This window comes from Crocodylus siamensis, chromosome 10, assembly GCF_052110815.1.
Source record: "Crocodylus siamensis isolate JL-2025a chromosome 10, ASM5211081v1, whole genome shotgun sequence".
Taxonomy (NCBI): Eukaryota; Metazoa; Chordata; order Crocodylia; family Crocodylidae; genus Crocodylus; species Crocodylus siamensis.
This window is the reverse complement of record NC_143404.1, coordinates 6,334,820-6,362,172: the sequence shown is the minus strand read 5'-3', so window position 1 is coordinate 6,362,172 and position 27,353 is coordinate 6,334,820. Positions and strand designations below refer to the sequence as shown.

The following is a 27,353-nucleotide window of genomic DNA, read 5'->3' as shown; positions in this document are numbered from 1 at the left end:
TTTCAAAAATTACTTTTATTTTCATATCTATGATCAAGACCAGAACCGTTAACAAGGTAAATATGGCAGTGATACAAAAACATATGGAAATATTTAGAGGCTTACCTGTACAAAATAACTTAAATTTTACAAAAGTCTCATGCTATCTCTGCTGACTGACACAGTCTATGTAATCTCCTTGGAGAAGCATATAAGGTATCTGAATTTATTTCCTTTTTAGTGGGTCAAAAAAAGGATGTTGCAAGGCTTCATCAAGAGTAATTCTATCAGATGGATCATACTCCAACATTTTGCGAACAAGATCAAACAGAATCTGATGATCTGCATCCTGACAGTGCATGAATTCCTGAAAAAAACAAACACACAAAACAAGAACATGCACACATTTAGACAGGTCCATCACAAATAGGAATCTCTCCAAGAAGGAAGCGGACGTTTTTGCTCACCTTTAATGGCTTACAGCGTCTCCTTACATACCGGCCTGCAGAACTATGTTCATCCCAGTCCAACTGGTCATGATGAAAATAATGTTTGCTGCATTAAAAATATATATTTTTAATGATATGCATTGCATATCCTTCTACATGTACATTCCAAACTGATGTTATTGAGTTAACACTTGTACTTGAGGTTATATTTATATTCTCTCTAAGTTAGAAACTCTTTTTAAAGAATGATTGAAACTTAAATCAGACTGTTCCAAGACAAAAATAGACAGTCAAGTTTATAAAAACTCATTAGCTTTCTGTCACAACTTTTGTTTCCCCCAAATTTTTTAATTTTACAAAAATTGTTGAAGTTAAAAATAGCCCATTGTCTGTTCTTCTAGTTTCAGAACTGAGAATAAGTTTCATGTGCTTGTCCAGCACTCCATTCCTCCCGGAGACAGCAGTAAATGCAGTCTTCACTAATTCCACCCCAAGTCTTGCCGTGTATGGGCCTATAAAGATCCAGAACTTGCAATGCACTGATCCTCTACACCTCATGGACGCTCCTCTCAAATTCTGCAACCACAATACAACAGAATAACCCCAGTTGCAAGTGTCCTTCACAGGCACAAAGGATTTGCCCCTTCCAGAAGTATGAAAGGATTCCTCTGATCTCAAAGAAACTTAAAACTATTAAAACAAATGCATGCTCATCTTTGGGTTTTGATTTCAACACTACTAAGTATCAAAACATGGGAGGGGGTGGGGGCGGGGAGTGGAAGTATTGCCTCTTCTTGCTACCAATTCTTTGCATGTGCTTTGAACATTACTGACAAATTGAATTAATCTTTTGTTCAGTGATTTAATAAAGAACTGGTCAGGGACTGGTCAGAATTATGACAATCATTTGTATAATTCAGATGTTAAAAAACTGGGCTTTAATGCTCTGGAATTTTTAACAGAAATACTCTTTAAAAGGAGACATCTCTCTGATTAAGAACAAATAAGACAAAAGAGAGGCCCTGAAATTAAAGAAAACAACGTATTCCTTCCAGATGCTGGGTCAGCATAGATGAAGCAAAAAACCCCATGGAAAGCGACTAATTTGGGGTATAAAATGTTATACTGGCCAAGATTATTTGATTTAATGTAAAATGTGTGTAGGACACCACAATTTTGCTTACTTTTTTTTTTTTTTACTATTAGTCTAGAAATGAAGGATGTTTTCTTGTGGGAACCAAGTACACCTTAAACTTTAGCAAAATGGGATCCAACAGGGCCAAACTCCATCCTGGAGGGTCCAGGACAGGCAGATTATCCTTAAAAGCCCTTTATCTAGGAATGGGCAACAGTAGTGGGAAGACATCTTATTTACCACTGTCTTCACTCTAGGCCCTAAACTTGAGAGCTTTGCGTATAATTCTCACACTTTTCTTGCTCGGTGTTGCTTTGTAACATGCCAGAAACTCGAGGGATAAAGTTGCTTTGCTGGAACAGCTGTAGCTGTCCTAAGCTCTATCAGGGAGTACAGTGCAGTGAAACATCAGGTCCTAGCAGGCTCACTTCTCAGACCCATGCCATCCTGGCGGAGTACAGACACTGTACAGAGCACTGTCCCAGGTCACTGGTACATGTCCCACACAGCTGGTTCCCTGTCTCTGGTTGTGCCCTGGTTGACTGCCTGGGCAGAGGCTGGGTTCAAGTGGTCATGCTGCCCCATGTTGGCCATGTATATCCAATGGAAAGAAGGGGTCATCACCAGGGATGACTATTCTGCAGTTGCTCGGGGCTGTAGGGGGGCAATTAGGAAGGCCAAGGCAAAGATGGAATTAGGACTAGCTTCTCAGATTAAGGACAATAAGAAGTCCTTTTTTAAATACATAGGGGGCAAAAAGAAGTCCCAGGCAACGTGGGGCCCTTACAGGACACGTTGGAAAATTTGGTCGTCGCACCAGACGACAAAGCTAACATGGTTTAACGATTTCTTTGCCTCCGTCTTCCTAAGCAGGGACCGGAACAGTCACCACCCTGCTGGGCCCCCCTCGGGCCCCAGGGGAGGCACACCTGGGCCAAAGGTTCGCGTGGAACTAGTTAGGGAGCTTCTGGAGGGCCTGGACTTGTTCAAGTCAGCCAGCCCGGACGATCTCCATCCTAGAGTCCTAAAGGAATTGGCCGAGGCCATTGCAGGACCCCTGGCACGGCTTTATGAGCACTCATGCTCTGGTGTGGTCCCAGAACTGGAAGAGGGCCAATGTGGTTCCCATCTTCAAAAAGGGGAGGAAAGAAGACCCAGGAAACTATAGGCCAGTTAGACTTACCTCGATCCTAGGCAAGCTGTTTGAGAAAATTATGCTGGCACACATCCATGAGGGGCCAGTGGGGGACTGCATGCTTAGGGGCAACCAACATGGGTTCATCAGTGGCAGGTCCTGTCAGACCAACCTGGTGGCCTTCTATGATCAGATTACCAGATCATTAGATGCAGGGGTAGCAGTGGACATAGTCTTCCTGGACTTTCGGAAGGCCTTCGACACGGTCTCTCACCCCATTCTCATTAAGAAACTGGGGGGCTGTGGTGTCGACACCTACGCAGTCAATTGGGTCGCCAGCTGGCTGGAGGGCCGCACCCAGAGGGTGGTGGCGGACGGGTCCCTCTCAGCCTGGAGGGATGTGAGCAGTGGGGTTCCGCAGGGCTCGGTCCTCGGGCCCGCACTGTTCAACATCTTCATCAGTGATTTGGATGAGGGGGTAAAAACCACCCTGTTCAAATTTGCTGATGACACTAAGATGTGGGGGGATGTGGGCACACTAGAAGGAAGCATCAGGCTTCAATCAGACCTAGACAGGCTACAAGGGTGGGCGGATATGAATAGGATGGGATTCAACACAGACAAGTGCAAGTTGATGCACCTGGGGAAGAACAACCGGCACCATACCTACCAGTTGGGGAACTCCCCTCTTGTCAGCACGGAGGCAGAAAGGGATCTTGGAGTCATCATTGACTCCAAGATGAACATGGGCCGGCAGTGTGGGGAGGCAGTCAGGAAGGCCAACCGTACCTTGTCAGGCATCCACAGATGAATCTCAAGCAGGTCAGGCCGCAGCTGGAGGACTGCGTCCAGTTCTGGGTGCTGCACTTCAAGAGGGATGTCGACAGCATGGAGAGGGTCCAGAGGAGGGCCACTCGTATGATCAGGGGACAGCAGGGCAGGCCCTACGAGGAGAGGCTACGGGACCTGAACCTGTTCAGCCTCCAAAAGAGAAGGATGAGGGGGGATCTAGTGGCCTGTTATAAATTAGTCGGGGCGGGGGGGGGGAATCAGCAGGCATTGGGGGAAATCACTATTCCCCCGTGCACTGCCAGGAGTGACCAGGAATAATGGTCACAAGCTGGCAGAGGGCAGGTTCAGGCTAAATATCAGGAGGTGCTACTTCACAGTCAGGGCAGCTAGGATCTGGAACCAACTTCCAAGAGAAGTGGTGAAGGCTCCTACCCTGGGGGTTTTTAAGAGGAGGTTGGATGAACATCTTGCTAGGGTCATTTGACCCCAGTATTACTTCCTGCCATGGCGGGGGGGGTCGGACTAGATGATCTACTCAGGTCCCTTCCAACCCTAGAAACTATGAAACTATCTCTGGCCACAATTTCAAGAATTCCCAAACTGCACAGAAACCATCTGAAAGTACTGATTTAGCAGATAGCAGGCTCATTTACAGTACTGCTGAGACTTCAGGTGTAGCCAGCTATTTAAAACTACTGTATAACTCTACCATTAAAGTGCAAAGAAGTTTTCAAGTCTGGAAATATGAAGGCGATGGGAACTACACAACTGTTGAGTAATTACGTAACAAACCTGTTCATGCAAACTCTTCAGGAAGAACCCTATGATGTCTCCCTAGCCAATTTTCAAAGACAAACAAAAGACATTTTAGAGTTCCGAGATGCACGATTTATTTTTTTAACAACAGAAACATTAGGAAAACTAGACAGGGGTTGCTATTAGCTCTCCCTATAAAGACTTTACCTTGATTTCTTGATCATGTGAGTAGGTAGAGGCCCTAATATTCGCTCCATCATTGCTAGGTGTTCTTTACTATCATGTGTCTGCAAAAAGAAAGACTTATTGAGACTTACATGCTGTTTGCCCTGTACATCCATTAATGATATTTAGTCTACATTGTAAGAGGCATACAGAATCTTAAAAAATTACTCCTCTATATTGCTATTACTACTATTATGAATAATAAGCAAAAACAAAACCATGCTGGGAATATACTATACTTCCCAGGGCAGGAATGCTCTCCTCAAAAAAAAAATGACAGGGCCAGTTCTTAAGAACATGACGTGATTTTTAGTTTTCAGTATTTTTTCTAGACAAACTTATGGTTTATAAAATTGCTCATGTACACTTACTTACAGCAGCAAGATTTTAAAGATAGACAGCAACTTTTAAAAAAAAAAAACTGCACTAAGCAACTCTGAAAGCAGCTAATCTAAGGAGCTCAAATAGCTTTACTAACAATCAGTTTACCGTATTTTCAGAGACAAACAGAAGAAGCAACTTGCCAAAAATCCTTCAAAATTGTGATTTTAACAATGGACATATTCATTCAACTCATTTTCTAGCCATTAATGCATTCTTCTCAGCCACAGGGACCACCCAATGTTCCTTAAAAGGACAGGAAACTTTTTCATATAAATGCCAATTCAGTTGTACAACACTCTTTGGTCAATGAAAGGCCAACTTTTTCATACAACTCAGCATGTTAAATTCACTCATTCGTTTCTGCATGTTTAGCAGTACCTATTTCTGCTAAATAGACTACCAGAACTTATTTCTGCTCTATCCCTGCCTTCAGACTGCCAAAAACTATAAATAAGTTAGGTAACAGCTTGTATCATTTTCTTAGCTAAATTCTACGAGTTTTAAAGACTTATAAGGAAAGCATGTTACCTTAGATAAAATGTATTCCATTTACAATATCAACTATAATATTTAAAATCACAAACAGTTTGCTTTTAACTGTTACCGTCTTGTAAGTAGGAGTCTTAGGAAGATTAGGAAGATCAAGTCAGGAGTCAGTAACAAAATGGTCTACTTGGCTCTAGATACCTACCTGGAATACTGTAAAACCCAGGTAATATTCAATTAGAATGCAACCTATACTCCAAACATCACAGGGCTGGGACCATCCCAATGCTACAAAGACAAAAAGAAAACCACAGTATATTTAAAATATTTTAGCTTAAGCTGAAAGTTGATAATTCACCAATCAGCCACCACTAGTTGTTTGCTTAATTCCAATTCATCTGTCTCTAAAACTTCTCTCCCCTCTGAAGCCATTTTATGATATAAAAAATAAATATAAGATTTTATTTTCTAAATATTTTAGTGACGTTTTTAATAAAGCATACACAGAACAAACTTTGTGTAGGTTCCCATCCATAACTCAGCATCACAAACTGTCTAGTAATAGCAGAAAGAACTGTGCACTGAATTACCATGACTATCAGAAAGTAATCAGTGCATATTATGAAGTGTGATGGAGCTTTCAACTGAATGGTAATTAACACACAAAGTCCTATCTATCAGGATGCATCAAAGACTACTGACCTAAAATAACCTCAGGAGCTCTGTAATGTCTCGTAGACACTAATGTACTGTGATGCTCATCGTCAAAAGTTGCACTTCCAAAATCAACAACTTTGATATCTGTATTTTTTAGTGTTCGTTCATCTCGCTTCTGTAAAAAAAAAAAATAAATAAAAATAAAATAAAATCAGAGGAAGCAGCTGATGTTCAGAAAAAACATAGGATATACATATATCATTTTAAAATACCTGCAAGATATCATGAAATAATGACCAACCCTGAGGGAAAAAACAGAAAATGCAAGCTGTTCTGTCCTGAGCTTATATGTGCACGTCCACATGCACACGGATGTCTCAAGTATTTTTATTGAGAATATTTTGCTTCAGCTAACAATATCTTGGTATTAGGACTGGACTCTTAGTTAGATTTAGTGCAGGATGATTGCTTGATATGGTTTATGAAGTACACAAATCCAAACTATATTTCTATGGTTTGGCTTCATTTGTTGGAATTTCAGAAGACTCACAGGGTCAACTTAAACTTTCTATGAAATGCCAAAACTTAGGAAAGCAACACAGGCCCTGTTCTACTACTGTGTGATATAGTTCTGCCTTGAAGACCAGTCATTTAAAATCCAAGCAATTTTATAAGGTCAGCAAAAGAATAATGCAGCTTGAGGAACAGCTGACTAACCTAGGTAAGACAACTCTTTATCACATATTTTCATATTTGACAAGCTACCATTTAAGACAGACCAAATAAAAATAAACAGTATAAGAACAGGCCAATAGGAGCTGCCAAAAAATATGTAAACTTACCATCTTAGCGTTGTACTTTACTATATAATCTGAATGCACAAACAAAATATTTTCAGGCTTCAGATCTGTGTGAGTCAACTTATTATGATGTAAAACTAAAAACAAAACAGAAATCTTGATTTAATAAACTATTTTCTCAAAATTTTAGAGCACGCATTATGAAGATATCAGTTTACTTACAATTTATAGATTGACATATCTGATATGCCATATGTCTTATGTCATCAATACGAAATGGCAAAAAGCTGTTTTCTTTAATAAAGTCATAGGTACTAAGTCCCAGCAGCTCAAAAACAATGCAAACATGACCGTGATGATCAAACCATTCAAGCATCTGGACACAGCGGCTTAAATAAAGAAAAAACAGTGAAACACAGTTAACGTGTAAAATAGTCTCTTTCTTCAAATACTTAAGACAGTGACTTGTAGTCCACTTTTACACTTACAATGTGCTGCTTGGATCCATGCTGTTTAAATGTTCCAACACCTGTATTTCTGAGCGGGCTGCTTCACGGTATCTACTAACATTTTTCACAATTTTAACAGCTACATGCATTCCTCTCCTTGAAAATAAAAAGTGAAACATTACAACTGTACTGTATTAGTTCTCAAAAGTATACACTCTATACTCCTGTAAAATTCTAATGCACTTTGATTCAAAGGCACTTTCAAAAACAGCAGGCACAAGAGAACTGCAAGTTAGGTTTTAGGGGCATTTGATTTTAGTACTTGTTAAGGGACCGACTGGCATTATAAATGTATTAACCAGATGCCATTAAAAGACCAGCAGCTGTGTTTTCCATTAACTGCAGTTTTCAGTTGGAGGCAAGGCCATATCCCCTGTAAGGCACAGGATAGGTTAGTCTTCAACAACAGTTAACAGGGCCCTCACTGAAAAGAGCACACAAGTACTACAAAAATGGCAAATTTCTCAGCACCTCACACTACTATTTTGCTGTGTTTCCAACATTCCTGCTGGAACCAAGGAAAATATTTTTTACAATTTCAAACACAGCTTACCCTTAGATTTTTAATATTTCCCCACTCTTGTGAACCGACAGATCTACATATGTAAAAAAACGTATAATGGATTGCTGTTCATTCAAAATAGGCCTTTTAAAAATACAAAAGTTAAAAAGGAGTCAAGTAGACAGAAGAAAATTATTAAAAGCCCGAAGCGTCAATTTCTAATTCCAAGCAGTAGCTTTAAATTCGCTCTGCCAATGATTCAGTGTGTGGTCTTCTGTAAGTAAATTTCTCCACGTACAGTTTTGTATTCTCTCTATACCCATGAACTCCTAAAGACTTCAACATGAATTGTAGGGGCCAAATAGAGGATTGGACCCCTCACACACTGTAGCTGTGCCATCAACAAAGAGGCAATAATACCAGCTACCCAACAATTAACGTTGGGCTATCATGTAGTTAAATATCTGTATAGTATCACTGTTTCCCACCTGTTGACAGTGCCCTGTTTGCATGGGTTTTTATACAGCAACAGGAGAAAGAAAAATACTGAAAGATAGGCCTATATGGATGAAGAACCTTACAAACTGATACGGGAATCTGACAAACAGATGCAGTACTTGAAGTTACATTATTTTGAAACAATAAAACACACATCCAAGTTTATTATGTCTTCTCAACATTGAAAAGTGCAATGATTTTTTTCTACTTATATACCGCAACAGCTTATATTTTATCTGAAGTCCTGTATTACAGGAAAGAAATAATACCTGGCCTATCTTTTCATATTCCAAATAAAAAAGTTTTACTGTAACAGTATGCTTACAAAGATGATAAGTATACTTACATATGGTGATCAATGCACTCCACTACTTTGCCAAATGCTCCTTCCCCTAAAGTATCAACAATTTCATCTAAAAAGAACAAAGAAAAAAGTCAGATTAGTTACTGCTTTACTCAAATAGTGATGAATGCTATCAAAGTAGGTTTTTAAAAAATGTGCCATTTTAAAAGCATAATTACTTTAAATCTCAACATCTGAATGTGTTATTTTATTGGACAGGTGTCATGAAAAAATTAGCTAACAACTATCTCTTGTTCTAATCTCAAACTTCATTTACTACTTTGGAACAACAGTATTTAAATTCTACAGAAAAGAAGATATGCAAAAGAACAAAAAAAGCACAAAAAACAGAACAAAAAGAGCAATGAAGATTTCCTTAGCCCCCCTCCTGACATACTATTCTAAACAGATTTTTTTGCTGAAAAGTTTTTTTAAAAAAAGTGTTGAAAAATGTTCTATACATCTTGCTCTTAGTACGTCTCCACTTTCACAGATCAGGTGACCCTCCTCATCATCCTCTACACTCCTGGATCTTTTCCTTCGGTGACTCTTCTGGAAACGGCACCAAGATCGTCCAGCCAATCAATATATCAGAGTGAATTCAGGGCAGAATACGCAATTCATTCAGCAGGGAGATATTCAGGCATTCAGTTACGCACCAGGCCACGAACAGTTGGCAGGAGCAATTTCAAATTCAGTCCCCAGAAATTCACAGGGCACAGTTTATGTTACAGAAGAAAAACATGGCAAGGAACAGATTTTCAGATAAATACTGAAAGTGATAAGGCAACAGAAAAAACAACACAATTTTGTCTCTCAAACACTGGTTTAGCTGAAGACTGATATTAAGACTGCAATATCATTATTTTCTAATAACTTAATATAAAATAGCAAAAGTTAATGTTTATTCATATATATAAATCTTATAGCCAGGTGAGAATTTCTTGACTGACCAAAGTTTTTAAATAACTGAAGTCATCTAAGTAAAAGAATTTATCAAGCAATATTACTTCCTTCATATTTAGAGCAAAGAAGTTACTCAAAAAAGTTCTTGAACAGCAATGTCTAATCTAATGCATCATTCTACTTCTACTGAATGACTGGGGTAAATTTGCATTACTTTGTATATAAATACAACTAAATTTCATCAGGCATCATGCTGGTAGAGAAAATTTCAGATGGTATGCCCTGCTAGTATGCAGACAGGAAGCTCATCTGATCTTCAATAAAACATTCAGCTGCCATTATCAATGATCAGATATTTGCAGAGAGCTGTGTGGAACTGAAGTGTCTCGCTGTCAACACATGACAGACCTCAAATTACATGCTCATGTATAAGCATTTACATTTAAATAAAAAAGCTAAATATTTTTAATTATCATTAGCAATGGATTTGGGTGGCAACTCTAGCTAGCTATGAAACTTAATTTATTAACATGGTGAAACAGCTGGGATAGTTGCGCTGTCACACAGAATAATGGTCAACAGACATGTACTTCCAGGCAATAATTTAAAAGGATAATGTCAGTGATTTAATTACCAACTACCTTACACTGTCCAGTGAAACACTATAAAATAAGCAGTTCCAATTATAATTTTCCCCCCTAGTATAGTATTCTAAAGTTTTATCTAGAAACATCTATATATACACACACACACACACACACACACACACACACACAGGAGAATGCTAGGAATCTTTTATTTACAAAAGACAAATTTCCTTAGGCTCTTACACTCATGAATTGAAGTTCTAGCACTCAATAGTGGTCTATTACCACTAGCCTGGTAATAATAAAGTTAAAAATTACTCATACCGAATGCGAATGGTGACTGGAGCAATGATGTCTCTTATGCTTCTTTTTATGACTACTTTTTCTGCTCCGGCCAGAGGATTTGCTATAGTGATGATGGTGACTCTTTTCATTGTCTCTGTGATAACGCCTGTGGTCATATACTTCACAGAAGTCATTTCTGTATTCCTCAATGTATTTCCGGTCATGACGGTCTCTCTCATTTATGGATCTATCGTCCAAATAATGACTGAAAATATATTTAAAGTGAATTGTCTCCACTTTAAAAATACCTGCGTGCCAACAAGACAACTGATTTGGTCTGCACTACTAAGGCTAACTGTAAATGATATGGCATCTTTCTTTACACTGACAATCCTGTCTTGACACACTTCTCCACAAAGAAATAGGTAGGCATTTACAAGCAAGCTTACACAGTGGAGATATTTAAATAGTACATCTCAGATGCATTACTGTTAATACAAACTGTAACAGCACAGTAACCTGAACAAATAATACGAGATAAAGACCCAAAAGTGAGAACTATTTCCCAATACAACTATCTTTCATAACACTACTTTAGCTCAAGTTCTCTCCAAAACATACAGAAATTACATGGTCCTTGACCCCCCCACCCTTCCTTAAACAGACAATTATTTAAAAGAAGAGAAAAAAAAGCTGCAAGCCAATTTTCCACCTTGAAAACTGGAAGGGAATTAGGCCTGTATTAATGCCTGCATTAACACACCAGTAACACAAAATTAAATTTCTGTTTCAAGACTTTTTCCCAGCAAAGAGCCATGAACGCTACAGAGGGAGCAGATAACCACCTTCATGCAACTGTACACCTGTCTCTCTGACATTTTAGATGAGAAACAACACAATCTTAAAAAGAACTGAGTTTGGTTTCCCACTTGAAGGAGATGCATCGAAACATTCTCTTGCAGAAAGCTGTATCACATGTTCAAATCTGAAATTTAAAATTAAATAAAAAACTATTTTAATTCACAACTAGAGATATCAGTGCTTTCAATGTAGAGCCTTTTACCTGTCTGAAGTTTCGTGTGATTTATAATGTTTGCTTTCTTGTGCACTGCTGCGGGACCTCCTCCTTCGTTTATGGCTGCTGCTGTGCTTTCCTTCCTCCCAGCTCCTTTCATTATCCCATTCAGGACAGTGAGCTCGTTTCGAGTGCCGCATCTATTGGAAAACATAATAGGGAAAAAAGTTTTACGCTCTAGTACAGGGGTGGTCAATCCATAGCAAGCGTGTCACAAGTGGCACAGGCACCCTCTTTGTGGCATGGGGTACAATAGACAATGGAAAGAATAGGCAGCAGAGCCACAGATAGGGCAAGAAGCAGAAAGCAGAGCAAAGATCAGGCAGGGATCACAGGACAGGAAACAGAAAGCGGGGGTGGAGATCAGGCAGGGAGCACAGAATAGGTAGCAGAAAGCAGGCGGCAGACTGGGCAGAGGACAGATCACTGGCACTTGTGGGGGGCAGGGGGCAGGACTAATTTGCAGCACACCCGCCAAAAAGGCTGGACCCCCTCGCTACTATAGTACACACTAAGGTGAAGTTAGTAACTCTCGTTTGTCCTTTTGAAAATATTTTACACATCCCACCCATGTCAGCGTTAGTAAATGAAGAAAAGCTGATTACAGTAACCATTCACAGTGCTGTTAAGGTATAAAAACTGTTTCAGACTAATGGTACAATGTACTGAGATTTGTTAGTGCGCGTGCCTGCTGCTCCAGAAAGCCCCCACTGGTTTCTGTGACTCCACGTATGTACCACTAGGTACTAGAGAAACCAAAATGTTTATACAACAGATATGGCAAAACACCTTTAAATAAAACTGGGCTCTTTTTCATGCATGTAATACTAAGAGATTTCAGGTATACAATAAAGGCACTGTTACTATAGGAAGCTCCTAAATGACAATTTAGAATATTAATACATTATTTAAACAAGTCTAATACTCTACATCTCTTATGCAAAACAGTGAATAGTGAAGCCCCCATGGAAAACCAAATTTGTAATACTCACTATCTGCAAAACTGCAGGCAGAAAACTATTAACAGAATACTGAGTAACAGATAAGCTGACATCTGACATATAAAGGAATCCTATAGAAAATGGCTTCACTACACAGCAGGTGTGTTAACATAGATATTTAAGATGCAACAATTTCCAGACTGATTAGATTTTAGCCAGTCTTGTTTTAAATACTGGATGAAGGAATGAGGGCCAGTGCTGCAAGTCTGATATTCCTCTGAAGTTTGAACTGACAGAAAATATTCAGCATCAAAAGAAAATGGTATTTACCCATAACATAAGAGGCTGTGAAAGCACTGTACTTTTGAGAATCAGAATCAGTAGAAATTAATTTGGGGGTGGAGAAGGTGGGGAGGGGGAGGGTTATATTTAGCTGCAACATCCTCTGGATTGAATAAACGTAAAATATAAAATAAGCATTTCTGCAAGTTACTGTTCTGTTTTCTCTCTCCTCGATATTCCCTTATTTCTTCAAATTTAACTACATGGTAGAACCTCTCTCACCCCATCTTTGCTTCATTTTGTTACAAGGGAACATAAATTAGGAATTAGCATTCTAACTTAACCGTCTTCAAAATCTCATTGCATCCTAAAGTTACAGGGAAATTTGTCTCAAGTGACACCTCAAACTGAAAAAAGCCCATGTGATTACTGAAGGTGTCTGCTCACTAAAAATGGGGAAATCCTGTGAGGATGCTTCCAGTCAGACTCCAGAAATCCAACTGAACAAAGACTCACTGTACATGAGAAGAGTTTGCAAACGATCACTCTGCCAATGACCAAGGATGAGGCAACACAAGGGACGGTGGCAGCACAACCTATTGCTGTAATTCTTTTAGGAACATATTATGGCTTATGCAGCTTCTCTTACTAGAAGTCTTGAGGGCTCCCAAATTCTCTCACAGCAAGTGTCATTTCACCAGAAGCTGAATCTATTTCTCTCTGATGCAAACACTATACTTGCTTTATCTGAACACTACCTTAAACTATTGCAGTTTAGTAACTTTAACTATTACAGATTTACTTTGCAAATCTCAAGTCAACAGTCAGAATCGAGTTCTCCTAAGAATCACACTGTGCACACAGAGCCTGATTACAGAGCTCTGCAGAAGCATGATGGGTGATCAGTCTGAGATCCCGCTAAGCATGCAATTAAGCAAATGCTTTACAATTTGGCTGCTCTGCCCAAAATGAGGACAGCAGTAGACTGAATTACTGCTCTTAAGCACTGTGGTAGAATAAAACGAAACCCCTTAAAAATAGAGATTCCCAAGGCCCAGGCCACGAATGGTTGGCTGCCTAACCAGAAGCCCAAAGTGACCAGCATACTGCGGAGACTGGCAGCCAACCCTTTTTTATACTTAGCATAAAATCTGCAATGGTTTTTATACTCAACATAAAAAAGGGTTGGCTGCCAGTCTGCAGTATTTTTATAGTCAGTATTAAAACAGGTTGGCTGCCGGTCCACAACATGCCCGGTCTGCAGTTTGCTGGCCCGTCGTTTGCCGGTCCGCGGTCTAAAAAGGTTGGGAACCGCTGCCTTCAAACACCTGTAAATTTCTTCAGAAGAGATATTTAAAAACATGGATAAACTAAAATACATGCTGTAATTAGTACGTTCAACAGGTAAACAAACTGAAGTTTAAGTAAAGAACGAGTTGAAAAACAGCAAGAGCGTACTGCAGAAGCAAAGCATCTTTCGTTTCAGAAACTAACCCCAAAACCATGCCAGGTAGTTAGCTGTCCTACAGACAGACCAAATGAACGCAGACACAGGATCGATTTAACTCTAAAATTTATGGCACTTAATGCAGTAAAAATATCCTTCCAGGCCCAATTTCTTACCAAACAGATGGACCCCTCGGTGGCATTTCCCACCTGTAAGACAGCGCTACGGGACACTACAACTCAGTGTCTGAAAGGTGCAAAAAGCCAGCCTAAAAATCACCAGCTCGGCAGGAAACACAGTTCCGACGATGCGTGCCAAGCCTATGTACTTGAAAACATTTCCCCTTTCTCCAGCCTCGAGTTTTCTCTGCTTGTCCCACCACCTGAAACCCGATTTCTCTTTATTTCGGAGACCCGAGCACTTGCCATTAAAGAATACTATTTTTATTCATTTTTTTCAAAAAACAGTGTTGGGACAATAAGAGATCCCCTCTGCCCGTCTGGTTTCTCTTGATTCACACCCCTGGGCTGTAACGTCAAACGCCCGCGGAGGGTCCCCGCCCCCACCAGACCGCGGCTACGAGGCAAGGCCTAAACCCGCGCTGGCGGCTGAGGGAAGGGCCCTGCATCCCGCACCCACCCCCGCGGGCCCAGGCTCCCCGACACGCTCCCGACACTTACGGCTGTCGGGAAGCCGCAAAGAGAGCCGTCCCTTCCCGCCTCACGTACCCGCACAAAATGGCAGCCAAGACCCTACCTGGCTTCCTCCTCCACCGCCTTCTGCTCTGCGTGCTGACGTCACACACACGCGCCGTGCGTGGCCCCTCTACCACCGCCCGCCCTGCGGAGTGACGCCACACGCACACATCGTGCACAATCCCATCCACCGCCGCCGGGGAAGACTCAGTCTCCTTGATAGGGGCGGGCAGGGACCAGCTCCGCCCCCTGCTGTGGGCGGGGCTAAGCGGTCTGGGCCGTTGGGGTGGTTGTGGTCCCCCGAGTGAGTCTCCTCTCCTCCTGGCAAGCGGAGGGTAGTCTGGGGCGAGGGAGGTGGCTGCTATAGTGCTTGGGACCCCCCCCCCCAGGCCTTGTACCAAAGGGCCATATCAGGGCAGGGGCATGGTGAAGGCAAGTCCTCAAGTCCCTCTGAAGGCCCAGGCTGCTGGTTTTGGGCCTTGCTTTCCTCAGAGCCTCAGCATCTGTGTCATTGCAGACCATGATCACCACTAGGCAGCTTCAGCACCTCGGTCCTTTTCTGGCTCTGGTGCTCGCTAGCCAACTCCTCTGAGGAGAGCAGGGAGTAGTGTACTCTGTGCACGCAGCCTTTGCTGGAGAAACCATTGCTTGATTGCTGCTGGCCGAGTTCACAGAGGACGCCAGGTTAGGGGGAGTGTAGGCACACCGGAAGATAGGCCGCAGATACAGGCGGGCCTAGATAGGTGGGTCAGAACCTGATGAAGTTCAGCACTGAGAAATGTGAAGTGCCCCACCTCGGGACAAGCAACCCCCAGCACACGTACAGACTCAGCGGCACCGAACTGACCAGGACCACCACTGAAACGGACCTGGGGGTAATAACAGACCACAATATGAATGTGAGCCATCAGTGTGATGTTGTAGCCAATACGGCAGATAATACTCTGGCGTGCATCAACTGATGCATCTCCAGCTAAGACAGAAATGTGATTCTTCTGCTCTACTCCGCACTGGTGAGACCTCAGCTGGATTGCTGTGTCCAGTTTCTGTGTGCTGCACTTGAACAAGGATGTGGACAAACTTGAGAGAGTCCAAAGAAGAGCCACCCGTATGATCGGCGTCTCAGAAGGCTACGAGGAAAGGCTGAGGGACCTGGGACTCTTCAGCCTGAGGAAAAGGCTGAGGGGACCTGGTAGCAGCTTACCGCTACACTAGGGGAGCACAGCAAGAGCTTGGTGAGCAACTGTTCACCAGGGCACCCAAGAGGAAAACCAGGAGTAATGGCTACAAACTCCTAGATCAATTCAGGCTCAACATTAGGAAAAACTTCTTGACAGTCAGGGTATCCAGACTCTGGAATACGCTCTCTCCACCCTCAAAATCTTCAAGAGGAGACTAGAGTCACCTTGCTGGGGTCATCTGACCCCAGTTATTTTTCCTGCTTGGTGCAGGGGACTGGACCCAATGATCTTCTGAGGTCCCTTCCAGCCCCTAACATCTATGGATCTGTGCTGAGACACTGCTTCATATTTATCTGCGTCTCATCTTCCAAATTTTGTCTAAGGTTCTGGAGCAAGTTAGCTAGGTGCCTCAGAGCTCCCAGACCCTTGTCAACAATCATAATGCTACTGCTGAGAGGTCGGTTTTGCCATCAGCCACGCCTTGCCATATCAGCATTAGATTATGACAGTGTGAATCAAAAATCAAGGAAAGAAAATGCCCTTTCCATTGCCCCATCTCAGCTGTGCCTTAATACTGGCAGGGTTGAGAGTTTCTATCACGTAGATGGTCTCTCAGACAGACAGATCCTGCATCATTCTGAGTTTATAAGTCAGAACCCCAACATCTCAAATTGTATCCCAAAAGCAACAAGTTGGTAGCATAGACCCTGGAGTAATAGTGACCTGCTGACAGTGAGCTTTGCTGCTGAAGGAGTAGATTCCCACAATTTGCACTAGTTTTAGGTTTTGAACTAATCGCTCTGTAACAGGTCGCCCTTCCCAGCACCATCCTCCTAGTACTCCGTGCCTTGCATGGAGCGCCCTTGGATTCTTCTTTGGGGTTCTTATGTCCCACCCTGTACTTGCCTACCACGCCTTGATGGAAATTAGGATGATGTTCTTGCAAGCAGGAGGCTGCCTATTGTATTGGGTATGTTGGGGCCTTTCCCCTATGTGGGACTGACCCCTGATTTTCTCTAGTTAGGCCTCCCTGTCTAAACCCACTAAACAGGGTTTGACTTGGAGACTCTAGCCTTTTCCATTGTCTTAAGGCCCAGGGCCCCTTTTCCTGCTCCAGTCTGGAGCCTAGTCCAGAGGCCTGGGCACCAACCCTACACCCAGAGGGCTGCAAACCCAAAACCAGGGGATGACCCTGAGCCTGCAGCCTCTCAGGCCACAAAAAAACAAAATCTGAAACAAAGCTGCACCACAGGCACACTAGAGCTCCCCGGCTTTTAAGATCGCACCTCACTGGTGCCAGGGTTTACAGCCCCTCTCTGGGGCTTCTACCTTCACACCCTGCTACACTCTCCCTATAGCAAAACAGTACTAAATGTGGCTTGCTTCCCTTCCCTTACTTTTCACCTGGCATCAGCAGTCAATTAGACACCATCTTTGTCAAGTTTCATGGTGCCAAATGAAATGCATTGATCAATTAATTCCTCATAATGAACTCACTAACTGTTGCATTCTACTACTGTGTCCCCTGGGTGATTTATATTCTCTGCCAGCCTCCGAGTTTTTTTCTGCTTTTAAAATTCTGCTGTAGCAATTTAGTGTCTAAGTTGACATTATTATGCCAGACTCCATGGTCATACTTAAAACTACTAGCTCACAATTTGTCCTCCAGGCTTCTCTTTTACATGACGCCAAAAAGCCCAGCAGTAAAATCTAAAACAATTGATTTCCTGTCTAAACCATCAGGCTGCAACTACTACCTGTCCTCTGTGCCACTTTTAGTGAATACCAACTGAGTAAACTATTAAAAGAGAAGGAATATATGCATCAGGCACTGAAAGTGAATCAATGAAACCACACATTTTTTATTCCAGATGGAGCCCAAACTTGTTGGCCACGCAATTAATTTCAGTGGGACTTCAGCAATAAATTTCAGTAAAATCAATGAGGATGGCAGATTGTAAATTCATAAAATATGATATATAATGGATATTGACCAATAAGGAAATGAGACCTGTAGAAAAAATAGATCAAGTGAGTTCCTTTCAGCAGTGATGGGCACTTGATGCCCCAGAGATAAGAAAACACCTAATAAAGGCACCTGACAAAACACTAGAAAATTTTAAGCACGGGCATATAGGAGAAGGAGGGACCACCAGAAACATTACATCTAGTTTCTCATCACTGTGATCAATCAATTTATATAAAACCTTTTATAAATTTATCAAGTTCCAGCCTACTTTCTTATCTTTACTGAAAATACCTCACCTGATGTAGCCTAGGATCATACTTTACCAGTTCACGACTACCTCACATTGTTGGATCATAGCTTTCCACAGGTATATCCTGGTTCTTCTCCTCATCTGTAATTTCCAGATGAAGACCTCCCAACATATAGCCAATGGCCTTTTTATTAGTCCTTATATTAATAACCTTGAGGTTTTTACTATTGAATCTATACCATTTCTATTGCTCCAGGCTTCAAGGAACTCACTCTCTCAGAAAACAAACAGCAGCAGAAAATGCAGGGAACAGGGGGTAAGACACTTTATGCCTATATTGCATATATCATTTGGCCAGCTACCTAGGCAATATTGGTTGTAATCTTGGACATCATTTTGCAAGTGGGTCTGGAGAAGATGTAGAAGAGGAAAGGGAAATGGCCTTATAGACTAGGTCTCTTGTAGGTACGGCAAAAAAAACCAAGGGCACTTAAGGGAGAGGCGAATAAGTAGCCAATATCACTGGCAGAACAGAGAGCAACAAGTAACCGAGACAAATGATCTGCTTTTTCTTCCTCTATCTAGTACTTTATGTTCTGTACCACACTACTGGGTTTTCCATCTGATACCTGGTTTGGTATTTATATACATGCAGTTTCAAAAACAAAGATAGTTGCTCATTCAGTGGACAGATGAGTTACAGAGCAAAGCTTCAAACATTTTTCCAGTTGACAGTGGGCAGAACATAATGCTTGCACAGGACCAGTTAACACAGCACAGGAATATTAAAGATTATTAATGTTTCCTTTTCCTTTTTGTTCAGCAGATGGCGATGGTGGCACAGCAGTAGAGGACACGAGGATGCTGGTATTCCCATAGCATCCTTATATAGTCCAAAAGCAGAAATAGCTCATCTAAAAATGGCCATCTCAGAGGGGGTTGTGATCTAAATAAAAGCAGAGGAGCTCTAGTCGTGACAACATGGAGGAGGGTGAGTGGTTTCATGTAATAAGGAACTAATGCTACCGGCAGCAGTTTGATAAGAAAATTATTATATCCAGCCTTTTGAATGTATTATATGCATGTCAATCATTACCATGCCCATGTATGTGTATTTTAGGTATTACAGTGTTTATGTAGGGAGACTACGTAACATCAAATGTCTACGCTGTCCTAGGAGGTAACAAAAAAAATAAAGCTACCTTTTAGATTATGCCCTTTGACAAAAGTAATGTACCTATTCTCTTCCTCTTTTTAGCCTTGCCATGGCACGTTTGCATGTTTGAGACGGTGTCAATATTGTTTGCTTCAGAGTGCAATTTTCCAAACAAATTTCTTTAATTTTTGGCATCAACAATGTACAGCCTTCACAGTAGACTTTTCATTGTCAAAGCGCCGTACAACATTCACTGATCCATCCTGTAACAACCATGTTGGAGAAGTAGATATTATTTAGTCCTCCCATTTTACAGGGGGGAAATTAAAGGCTGAAGTTACATGCCTTGCCCAAAGCCACAGCAAGAGTCCATGTCAGAACAAGAAGTTCCTGGCTCCCTGTTCTGTACAAAGACCAGTCAGCTTCTCTTAATTAAGGCTTGGTTTGGTTTTCGCAGGTCAGTGTTAGAGGTTGGTTGATTAGTAGTTTTGCCTTGCCTTATTGCTTATGTAAAGGATTCCCATTGTTTGCACTGTAGTTTCTTCAGGAGCAGATGGAGATCATATGCCAGCTCAGCTGGTCAGTAGCAGGAACTGGGCTGTATTTTTGGGAATGTAATACAGTAATGACTCTAACCAAGTGCCATGTTTGAAAAAGGAGCTGGAATGTGATGGATGAACTTGGAAAAAAAGGGTACAGGGAGCATTTCTAGGGTTTATAGAGAAATCAGTCAGTCCTCGAATAGGGGGAGGGGAGGGGAAATCATTGCTAATTAATGACACAGAGATGGGGATGTCTTAAGTTGCCATGGCACATCTAAGAGCAGGGAATTGTAGGATAAAGAAATAGGGTGAAACTGTTTAGCAAAAGGCCAAAAGGATTATCTGCTGAAGATAACATTCCCAAGAACATCTGCATGTGTTACACCCACACCCACACACACACACGATATATATACACACACACACACACACACACACACACACACACATTTACACACATATATATGTGAAGGAGCAAATTTGTTTATGGGATTTCCATTTCAGATACTTCAGGACAGATCATGACTAGAGATGAGAGCAAAACTCCCAGCCTCCCCAGCAGGGACAGGCTGAGGATGGAGCACTGCAAAGCTACCTCTCTACCGACTAATTCTTCTTGTGACTGTGGGCTGGAAACCATAATCTTACTCACCACAATCATTAGTTGAAAATGCTGGGACTTCTTATGTGAGAAGCATAAGTCAGTGAAGGACTTAAGGTTGTCATAAGTAATTGCCTCATTCATAATATCAGGAAGGATGTTTTTCCTCCCCCCATGTTTGGCTGTTGCCTTTCCTCTGTAGCACGCTGGGATCAGCTGGATAAATCTCACCTGACCTATTCCATGCAGTGCAGGTCTAGGGTATTGGTGGCACCGTAATCTTTTCTTTTCTCTGAAACAACCAACGTAGCCCCTGCCACCATCCAGTGTACTGACCCTGGTGTACTGACACCTCTGGAATATTATATGACAAGACTAAAATCTGCAGCCTTCCTCTCATTTATTTTTCAGGGGTGGCAACTGATAATCAAGAAAAAATAAAAACCAGAGCTTCCTTTTGAATTACACTTTCCGTTACAATGAATCTCAAGTGTATACAGGGGAAAATACCACAGTGGAGTGAAAGGAAGAGCAGAAATTCTGAGATGCCTCTGAATTTATCTGTCTCTCTTGAGAACTGCCTGGTGCAATCACTTATGTCTGTATATTTTTAGAGGCTGTTTAGGAGCAGCCAGGATTTATTTGTAGTCTGTTCTGAAGATTCACAGTTAATCTAAATCTGGCCCAAGAATAAAACTTCACACGCGTAAAAATCTGAACAGCTGGACCAGCAACAATCAGCTAATTCTTTTTTTATTTGACACCCACGTTACAAAATTTAGAAACCAGAGACAGTTCAGGCAAACTGTTAAAACACAGTATAAATTAAGGTTTTAATATACAAATTCTATACAAGGATAAAGTAGCTTGAACATGACTGACAAATGGGTTTCATAGCAATCTCACCACAGCTGTATAAAAAGGCATGGGAATGGGTTGGACACTATAGTCATGAATGCAGGTTAAGACATTTTCCACAAACAGTTATAAAGCCGAACAATGACCATGCTATTCTTGCAGTGTTTATGCAGGGAGCGTATTACCATTAACAATCTGTAAGATCTATGTACAGTCACAAAATCACAATAGCCATTTTCAAGTAACCTGACAGCTTCCTGCCTGTGCAGTTAATAAAGTGTCAATATTAATTTGAAAACTCCTATTTAACAAAGCTTCATTGTTCGAGTGTAATGGATGCTATAGTGATTTCTGCTTGACCTGAAAATGCTAGTCATAATATGAAGTAACTCCGTTTAAAAAATAGTACAGGAAAAACATAGCTACTCATTATGATTGCTCACATGATCAAGAGACACTTGAGACTTCAATTTCATACTTCTTTCAGTGCCCAGTTTGTTTCTTTCTTTTAAAAAGTCTTTGTCACAACACATTTTCAGTATTTATAAGTATAGTTGTACAAAAAGTCAAATAGCAAAGGTGTAAAAACAGTCTGATAATACCACGCATAACATTTGTTAGACATTTGGAATGTACAGCCATGATTTTTGAGTACAGGGACAAGACAGCAGTTGTGGAGGCTGCCACATTTAATAAAACTAGCTAAAAGTGCAACGAATCTTAATTCAGATTCTTGTCCTATGTAAACTAAATATTCATGGCAGAGGAATCCTTTGAAGATTCAGGGCATGAGCCCCAGTGTTCTACAACCTAGAAGCAGATTTATTTTCCATCATTATTACAAACTAGCAATTTTATTTCTTTTTACAGACTATCTCCTCAGGGAAGTTAGTAATTGCATACTTGTAAGAATCAGATCTTTAAAAGCATACTTAAATGTAACAGCTGTGTGCTTGTATCTTCCATGGAGTTTTAAGAATTAGCCAGATTAGTTAAAAAAAAATACTGTACTATAGCAATTTCTTCCAGTACAAAGTGAAGACAGACTGTAAACTTTAACTAGGTTTGGGTGGCTATGAAAATACCCATCTCCCCAACTCCTCCATGACCCAGGTTATAACACTGCTTCTCTAAACTCTGACTTAGTACATCAAACAGCAAAGAGCTATCACATGGTCCAGGAAGAGTGGAAATTTAAAAGATGGTACTTTAAAGGGGTGACATAACATTGTCCAGGGTGACACAGTATTGTCCAGAGACATAGTATTGTCCAATTAGCAGACAAGATCCCATCCCTCTGGGAAATACAAGTACTCCAGAAATTCCTGGAGTAAAGTACACTGAATAGGAACACACACAGAGCTGAAAACAAGCCAGAAGAAGGTTTCATCATGTTACTACAACAGTAACCTGGGCTGACTGTTTGCAGATGGCAGGTGATGCAGCAAAGGGAGATCTACCCTTGAACTCTTGCATTGAACTATGTTTTTAGGGCCTGCACATGCCAAGGAACTAGAAATTCTTCCCAATGGTGTTTTGGAAGAGCTCTTGTTCAGCACTGAAACCTTTTCTTTCCACACCCCAAAGTTTTTAAGAGCAAATCCTTTCCTGGGATACGTTTAGGAGGCTTGATCTGGTGTCAATGGAAGCTTATGTATCCACATCTGAAGGCAGAATCAGGGTCATATGAAGCATGAACTCAGGAAAAGCTTTTGTCCCAGTTTTGAACCAATAAATGCTCCTAAATGGCCTTTCACATTGCTCCTTCTCATTTCCTAAACCTGCCAGGAGACTAAAAACAGCAGAAACAATCCATTTAGAATCAAACCTTTGTGTTTTCCTATGAGAGAGAGAGAGAGAGAGAGACTTCTCAGAGAGCACTGAGAGTTTCTTTCAGTAGGAAAATGGATAAAAGCGCCAAAAGCCCAGAGGCCAAATTCTCTTCTCAGTGTACAAATAAACTTGTTGAGTCAAACAAAGTCAGTGCCAGCATAAGCTACTAGGACTCAGGTAATGTCAATGATAGCTTCTGCCCAAGCTAGATACCAGCTTTGGTAAGTCAACCTGCGCATCAGAGAGGCTAACAGCGGATAACCACAACCGACCAATCTCAACTGTGATTTTATCTCTATCAACAACTTTAAGCAGCACTACTGTTAATAATTGCAGGTCTGACCCAAAGCCTGTCAAAATCAATTAGAGGCTTTCCTTTGGCATTTCACTGCACTTTGGAGCAGCAATTTAAAACAAAGTAATTATAAGGCTAGCTTATTACCACTTTTACGGTGATATGCATAGCAATCCAATAATCACTGCCTTCACTGCCGACCGGTTTTCTTTATGTCCATTAAAACTATATATTTAATGATCCGACCTCCATTTCAAACTGGGTTTACAATTGTGAGCAGACCAGTGCTCAGGATTAGTACAACAATCTATTTACAACAAAAAAACTGATAAAGGTACAGGGGGATCAGTACGGGATTGGACTAATTTTACATGGGTGATTATCGTATTAGCAATCATGCCAAAAGGTACTTTGAACTTGAGAAAAATGCTTGGACATTTTAAATTGCTTCTCAGTTTGAAGCATAGCATTAGCACCTCAGTTTGCATTAGCATCAGCCCTCTGTTTTAGTCCGATAACATGACTGATATTGATGTGGAATTTAGGCCGTGATTTGGTGACACGTTACAAGCCCTGTGTAGCCTTATCCCATGGAATTCAGCTCAAGCTGAAGGTACTCAGTATATGCCCATTGATTTTACTGGGCTTAGACCCAAGGTTGCAGGGCTGGATCTGTAGGAAGTAAAGAGATGACTTCTGCTATCACTATGATCATTCTAGAGGAGGTAAGGAAGATTGGTTTGGGTTTGCCTCCTTTTTTAGAACATAACTGTGTGCACAGGGCAGAAGAGTCCTGCTAATTTTCCTAAAAGGTTTACATGATATATCACATTTTACCAAGAAGCACGTTTGTTTTTCAAACACAAGCACAACGCTGCAGAACCACACCTCGAGCTTTGCTTTTTTCTTCAGTGCAGCATTAGCTTAAGCATGTCACAAAGACAAACCCACTGAAAATAATGGAATTAGAAAGCATGACAGCTACTCTAAATAAGTCATTTAGAGGCTAATCCAACCCCTGCAAACTCTGCAACAGCCCAGGGCTCAGTGCTAAATGCTGTTGCTTTCTTTAAGGTCTAGTGTAGGGTTCCTCAGTATTAGTAATGGGACACTATTTCAGAGGCTTTTGTTTGTCTTTTTATCTTTTCTATAAAATGACATTTAAAAATGTAGTCCTGGAGATAAGTCCCTTCCCCAAACTGTTAACACAATCTGTTGTTGTTGTCATCTTACCTATTAAACCTGTGGATGACACAAGGCCATAATGGTCTCATTTTTCTGTTTTTTTTCTCCCCGTAGTGGAGTCATGCATAAATCACAAATGTCATTGACAAATTTAGAAACTGACCCTGTTCTGATTAAATCAACAATGATTCAATGAAGGCAGGGCACGATCCTAAAAGCTTGTTTAAAAAAAATACCAGTTTTTTCCTGTTGCCAAGTGCTTCCTCTGCCACTGAGGCTGCTTACAGTTTAAAAAAACAAACAAACCTCAAATGGCACTTTACTTTAAACTCGGTGTGCTCTCCTGCCAAGCCCAGCATGTGCCAAAAAGAGGCATTGGAGCCAGCTCACCTAATGTCTGTATAGATTGGGTGCTTTTGTGGGCTTTTTTGGTGCTTTTACCTAATAGCTGATTGAATCAGCTATTAGATAAAAGCACCAAAAAGCCCTGCTGAAGCGTCCAATCTATATGGATGCTGCAGAGCTGGGTCCAACTGCTTCTTTCAGTAAACTGTGCTTTTTTTTTGTTTTTTTTTTAAAGTCTGGAAGCAGCCTTAAGTCACAAATCAACATCAAGGAGAAACAAACCTTGAGACTGAAGTGCTATGTGTGCGTCATGAAAAACCAGTTGCCCCTTCAATGCGCACTAACCTATTTTAATGCACATTAAAGCATCGCAAAAAACTGCACTTTCACTAATGCACAGTAAAATAAACTAATGAGCCATTTTCTAGTAACCTTACAACGGAGGTACTAAATTTAATGTGCATTAGCAAAAGTGCATTCATGCCCACTGTCTCCAAAAAAAAGACTGCTTAAACATGTCTAGATCGAGGTACGTAGATATCTAGGAGCAGATAAGTACATAAGCACCAAATTGCCATTACTTTCATAGGAGACAGAACCCTGGGGGCTTTGTAAAATTTTACTAGGCACTTACTGCATCTTTATGTACTTAAATACCTTGGGAAATCTGGCTCTTTAAGAACTAACTTTTAGCAACCATGTTTGAAAGCATTGGGTCTATTGTTAAAATTGCTGAACTCACCAGTGGGGTCTCCGGAGACTAAATCCAATGGATGCTGAAAAAGTTCTTTGAATTCTTGGAAAGTGCCCCAGAAGTGCAAAATACTGATCTTGAGAAAAGTGACAGGGTAGTTCATTTTCAGGGTAGCAGAATCCCAGCGGTCCCGAGCACCTTTGGATCATTAGAGCACAAATAAGAATGGACACTTTCAAAAGCAGATCCAACTACGTTGGGGTTTGAGACAATTAAAGGAGACCATTTCCACAATGAAGACATAATAGGCTTGTTAAAGAGATACAAGCATTAAGGAAAATGACCACTCAGAGATTACACAAAGGCCCTACAATTGTTATGGATATGTTTATGGTTATCACCCTGGATTTGATTGGAATTTAACAGGCTTGTAACATGGTCACTCTGGAAACAGTTCCACCTGAATGGTTGTCATTTTTTAAATGTTATTTGTAAAATGATTCTCTCTGCGTAGTCTAAGCACAGGTGCAAAAATTAACATCTTGGCAGCCTCCAAAACCACCAGCTTCCTTGCTGAAATAATTCTGCATCCTCTTTGCAATTAGCCCCTCTAGACCAAAGCTTGAGTAAACAGACAAACTCTCTATAGTACAAACAGATCAACAAACTCAGGCACTGCCAAACCAAGTGGAAACAGAAATCAAGGATCCTCCATTGAGAATTACCTGCTTCTCACTTGAGCGACAGACTCTGTGTTAGAAAAAGCAGCCCGCTTGATCTTGTATGTCACAACAGACCACAGTGATTTCTCAGGTATCCATGACCCAGCCTTTACTGACCATATTCAATCCCATGACTTGCATCTTACAAGCCGGTGAGTTTCATGGGAAGAAATGCTATTATATATATGGCATGACTGACCATAAACCATAAAGTCTAGGGTGCATCCAAGTGGTCAAAGGGTGAGAGTGTGCATTACAATGTACGTGGGCCTGAAAACCTAGGTGGGCTTACCCACAGCTGGACTGGTGGGGTTTCCTGGCTAAATTCAGACATGGACACAGAAAAGTTTCTATGGAGCTGCTTTTTTTTTTTTTAAATTTAAGTACTGTAGTGTTCAGACATGCTGTGCAAAGGATCCTTCACTCTTTACTAAGGGAAAGCTACCACTGAGTTCAGCAGAAAACTGAATCTTTTGACTATGGCCAGAAAAGAGTAGAATAGCCAAAACGCCAACACCGAGCCTACAATAACATCACCAGTTCCATATCACATAGCCTTTTTTCTTCTGTCAGGCCTATGAAAAGAGCCCATCTGAGCCCTGGAGCAGTCTTTAAGCACACAAACAGCTCCACTGGTTTCAGTGGCTCTGCTCACATGAGCAAAGACTGGGAGGATCCTTCTGTTTGCTCTACTTCAGTCTTGCGTTTGGTATACGTATAATAATTCATCATTTAATATTGAATGCTGCTCTGAAATCTGTGCAAACACAAACACGGCATGGTCCCCTCTTCTAACAGCACACGGTTGCCATGGAAGGAAGCTGGTGAGCATGGTTCAATATACAGAATGCAAA

At 41.2% G+C, this 27,353-nt stretch overlaps 2 protein-coding genes across 7 annotated transcripts in view; both read right to left on the bottom strand.

The window, feature by feature from the left end:
* CLK4 (CDC like kinase 4) lies at positions 1-25,942 on the bottom strand. 4 transcript variants are annotated; one of them, XM_090020802.1, is made up of 13 exons: positions 25,826-25,942; positions 11,492-11,643; positions 10,468-10,693; positions 9,112-9,202; positions 8,654-8,720; positions 7,287-7,403; positions 7,021-7,187; positions 6,841-6,935; positions 6,044-6,173; positions 5,547-5,629; positions 4,454-4,533; positions 447-534; positions 1-346 (listed from the first exon to the last, which is right to left on the bottom strand). In XM_090020802.1, exons 2-13 carry the CDS (start codon positions 11,641-11,643, stop codon positions 206-208), a joined length of 1,437 nt encoding a protein of 478 aa, XP_089876928.1. In that variant the 5' UTR covers positions 25,826-25,942; the 3' UTR covers positions 1-205. The 4 variants fall into 4 exon arrangements, with proteins under 4 accessions (XP_089876928.1, XP_089876929.1, XP_089876931.1 ...); XM_090020803.1 differs by lacking the exon at positions 25,826-25,942 and adding an exon at positions 14,930-15,078; XM_090020805.1 differs by lacking the exon at positions 25,826-25,942 and adding an exon at positions 14,902-14,948.
* RASGEF1C (RasGEF domain family member 1C) overlaps positions 21,304-27,353 on the bottom strand; it is a 97,918-nt gene continuing 91,868 nt past the window's right edge. For all 3 annotated transcript variants that reach the window (XM_090020797.1, XM_090020798.1, XM_090020799.1), the window contains exons 14-15: positions 25,826-25,975; positions 21,304-23,217 (exon numbers count right to left, since the gene is read on the bottom strand). In XM_090020797.1, the coding sequence (XP_089876923.1) occupies positions 23,076-23,217; positions 25,826-25,975 (292 nt within the window). In that variant the 3' untranslated portion in view covers positions 21,304-23,075. The remainder of the gene's footprint in view (positions 23,218-25,825; positions 25,976-27,353) is intronic.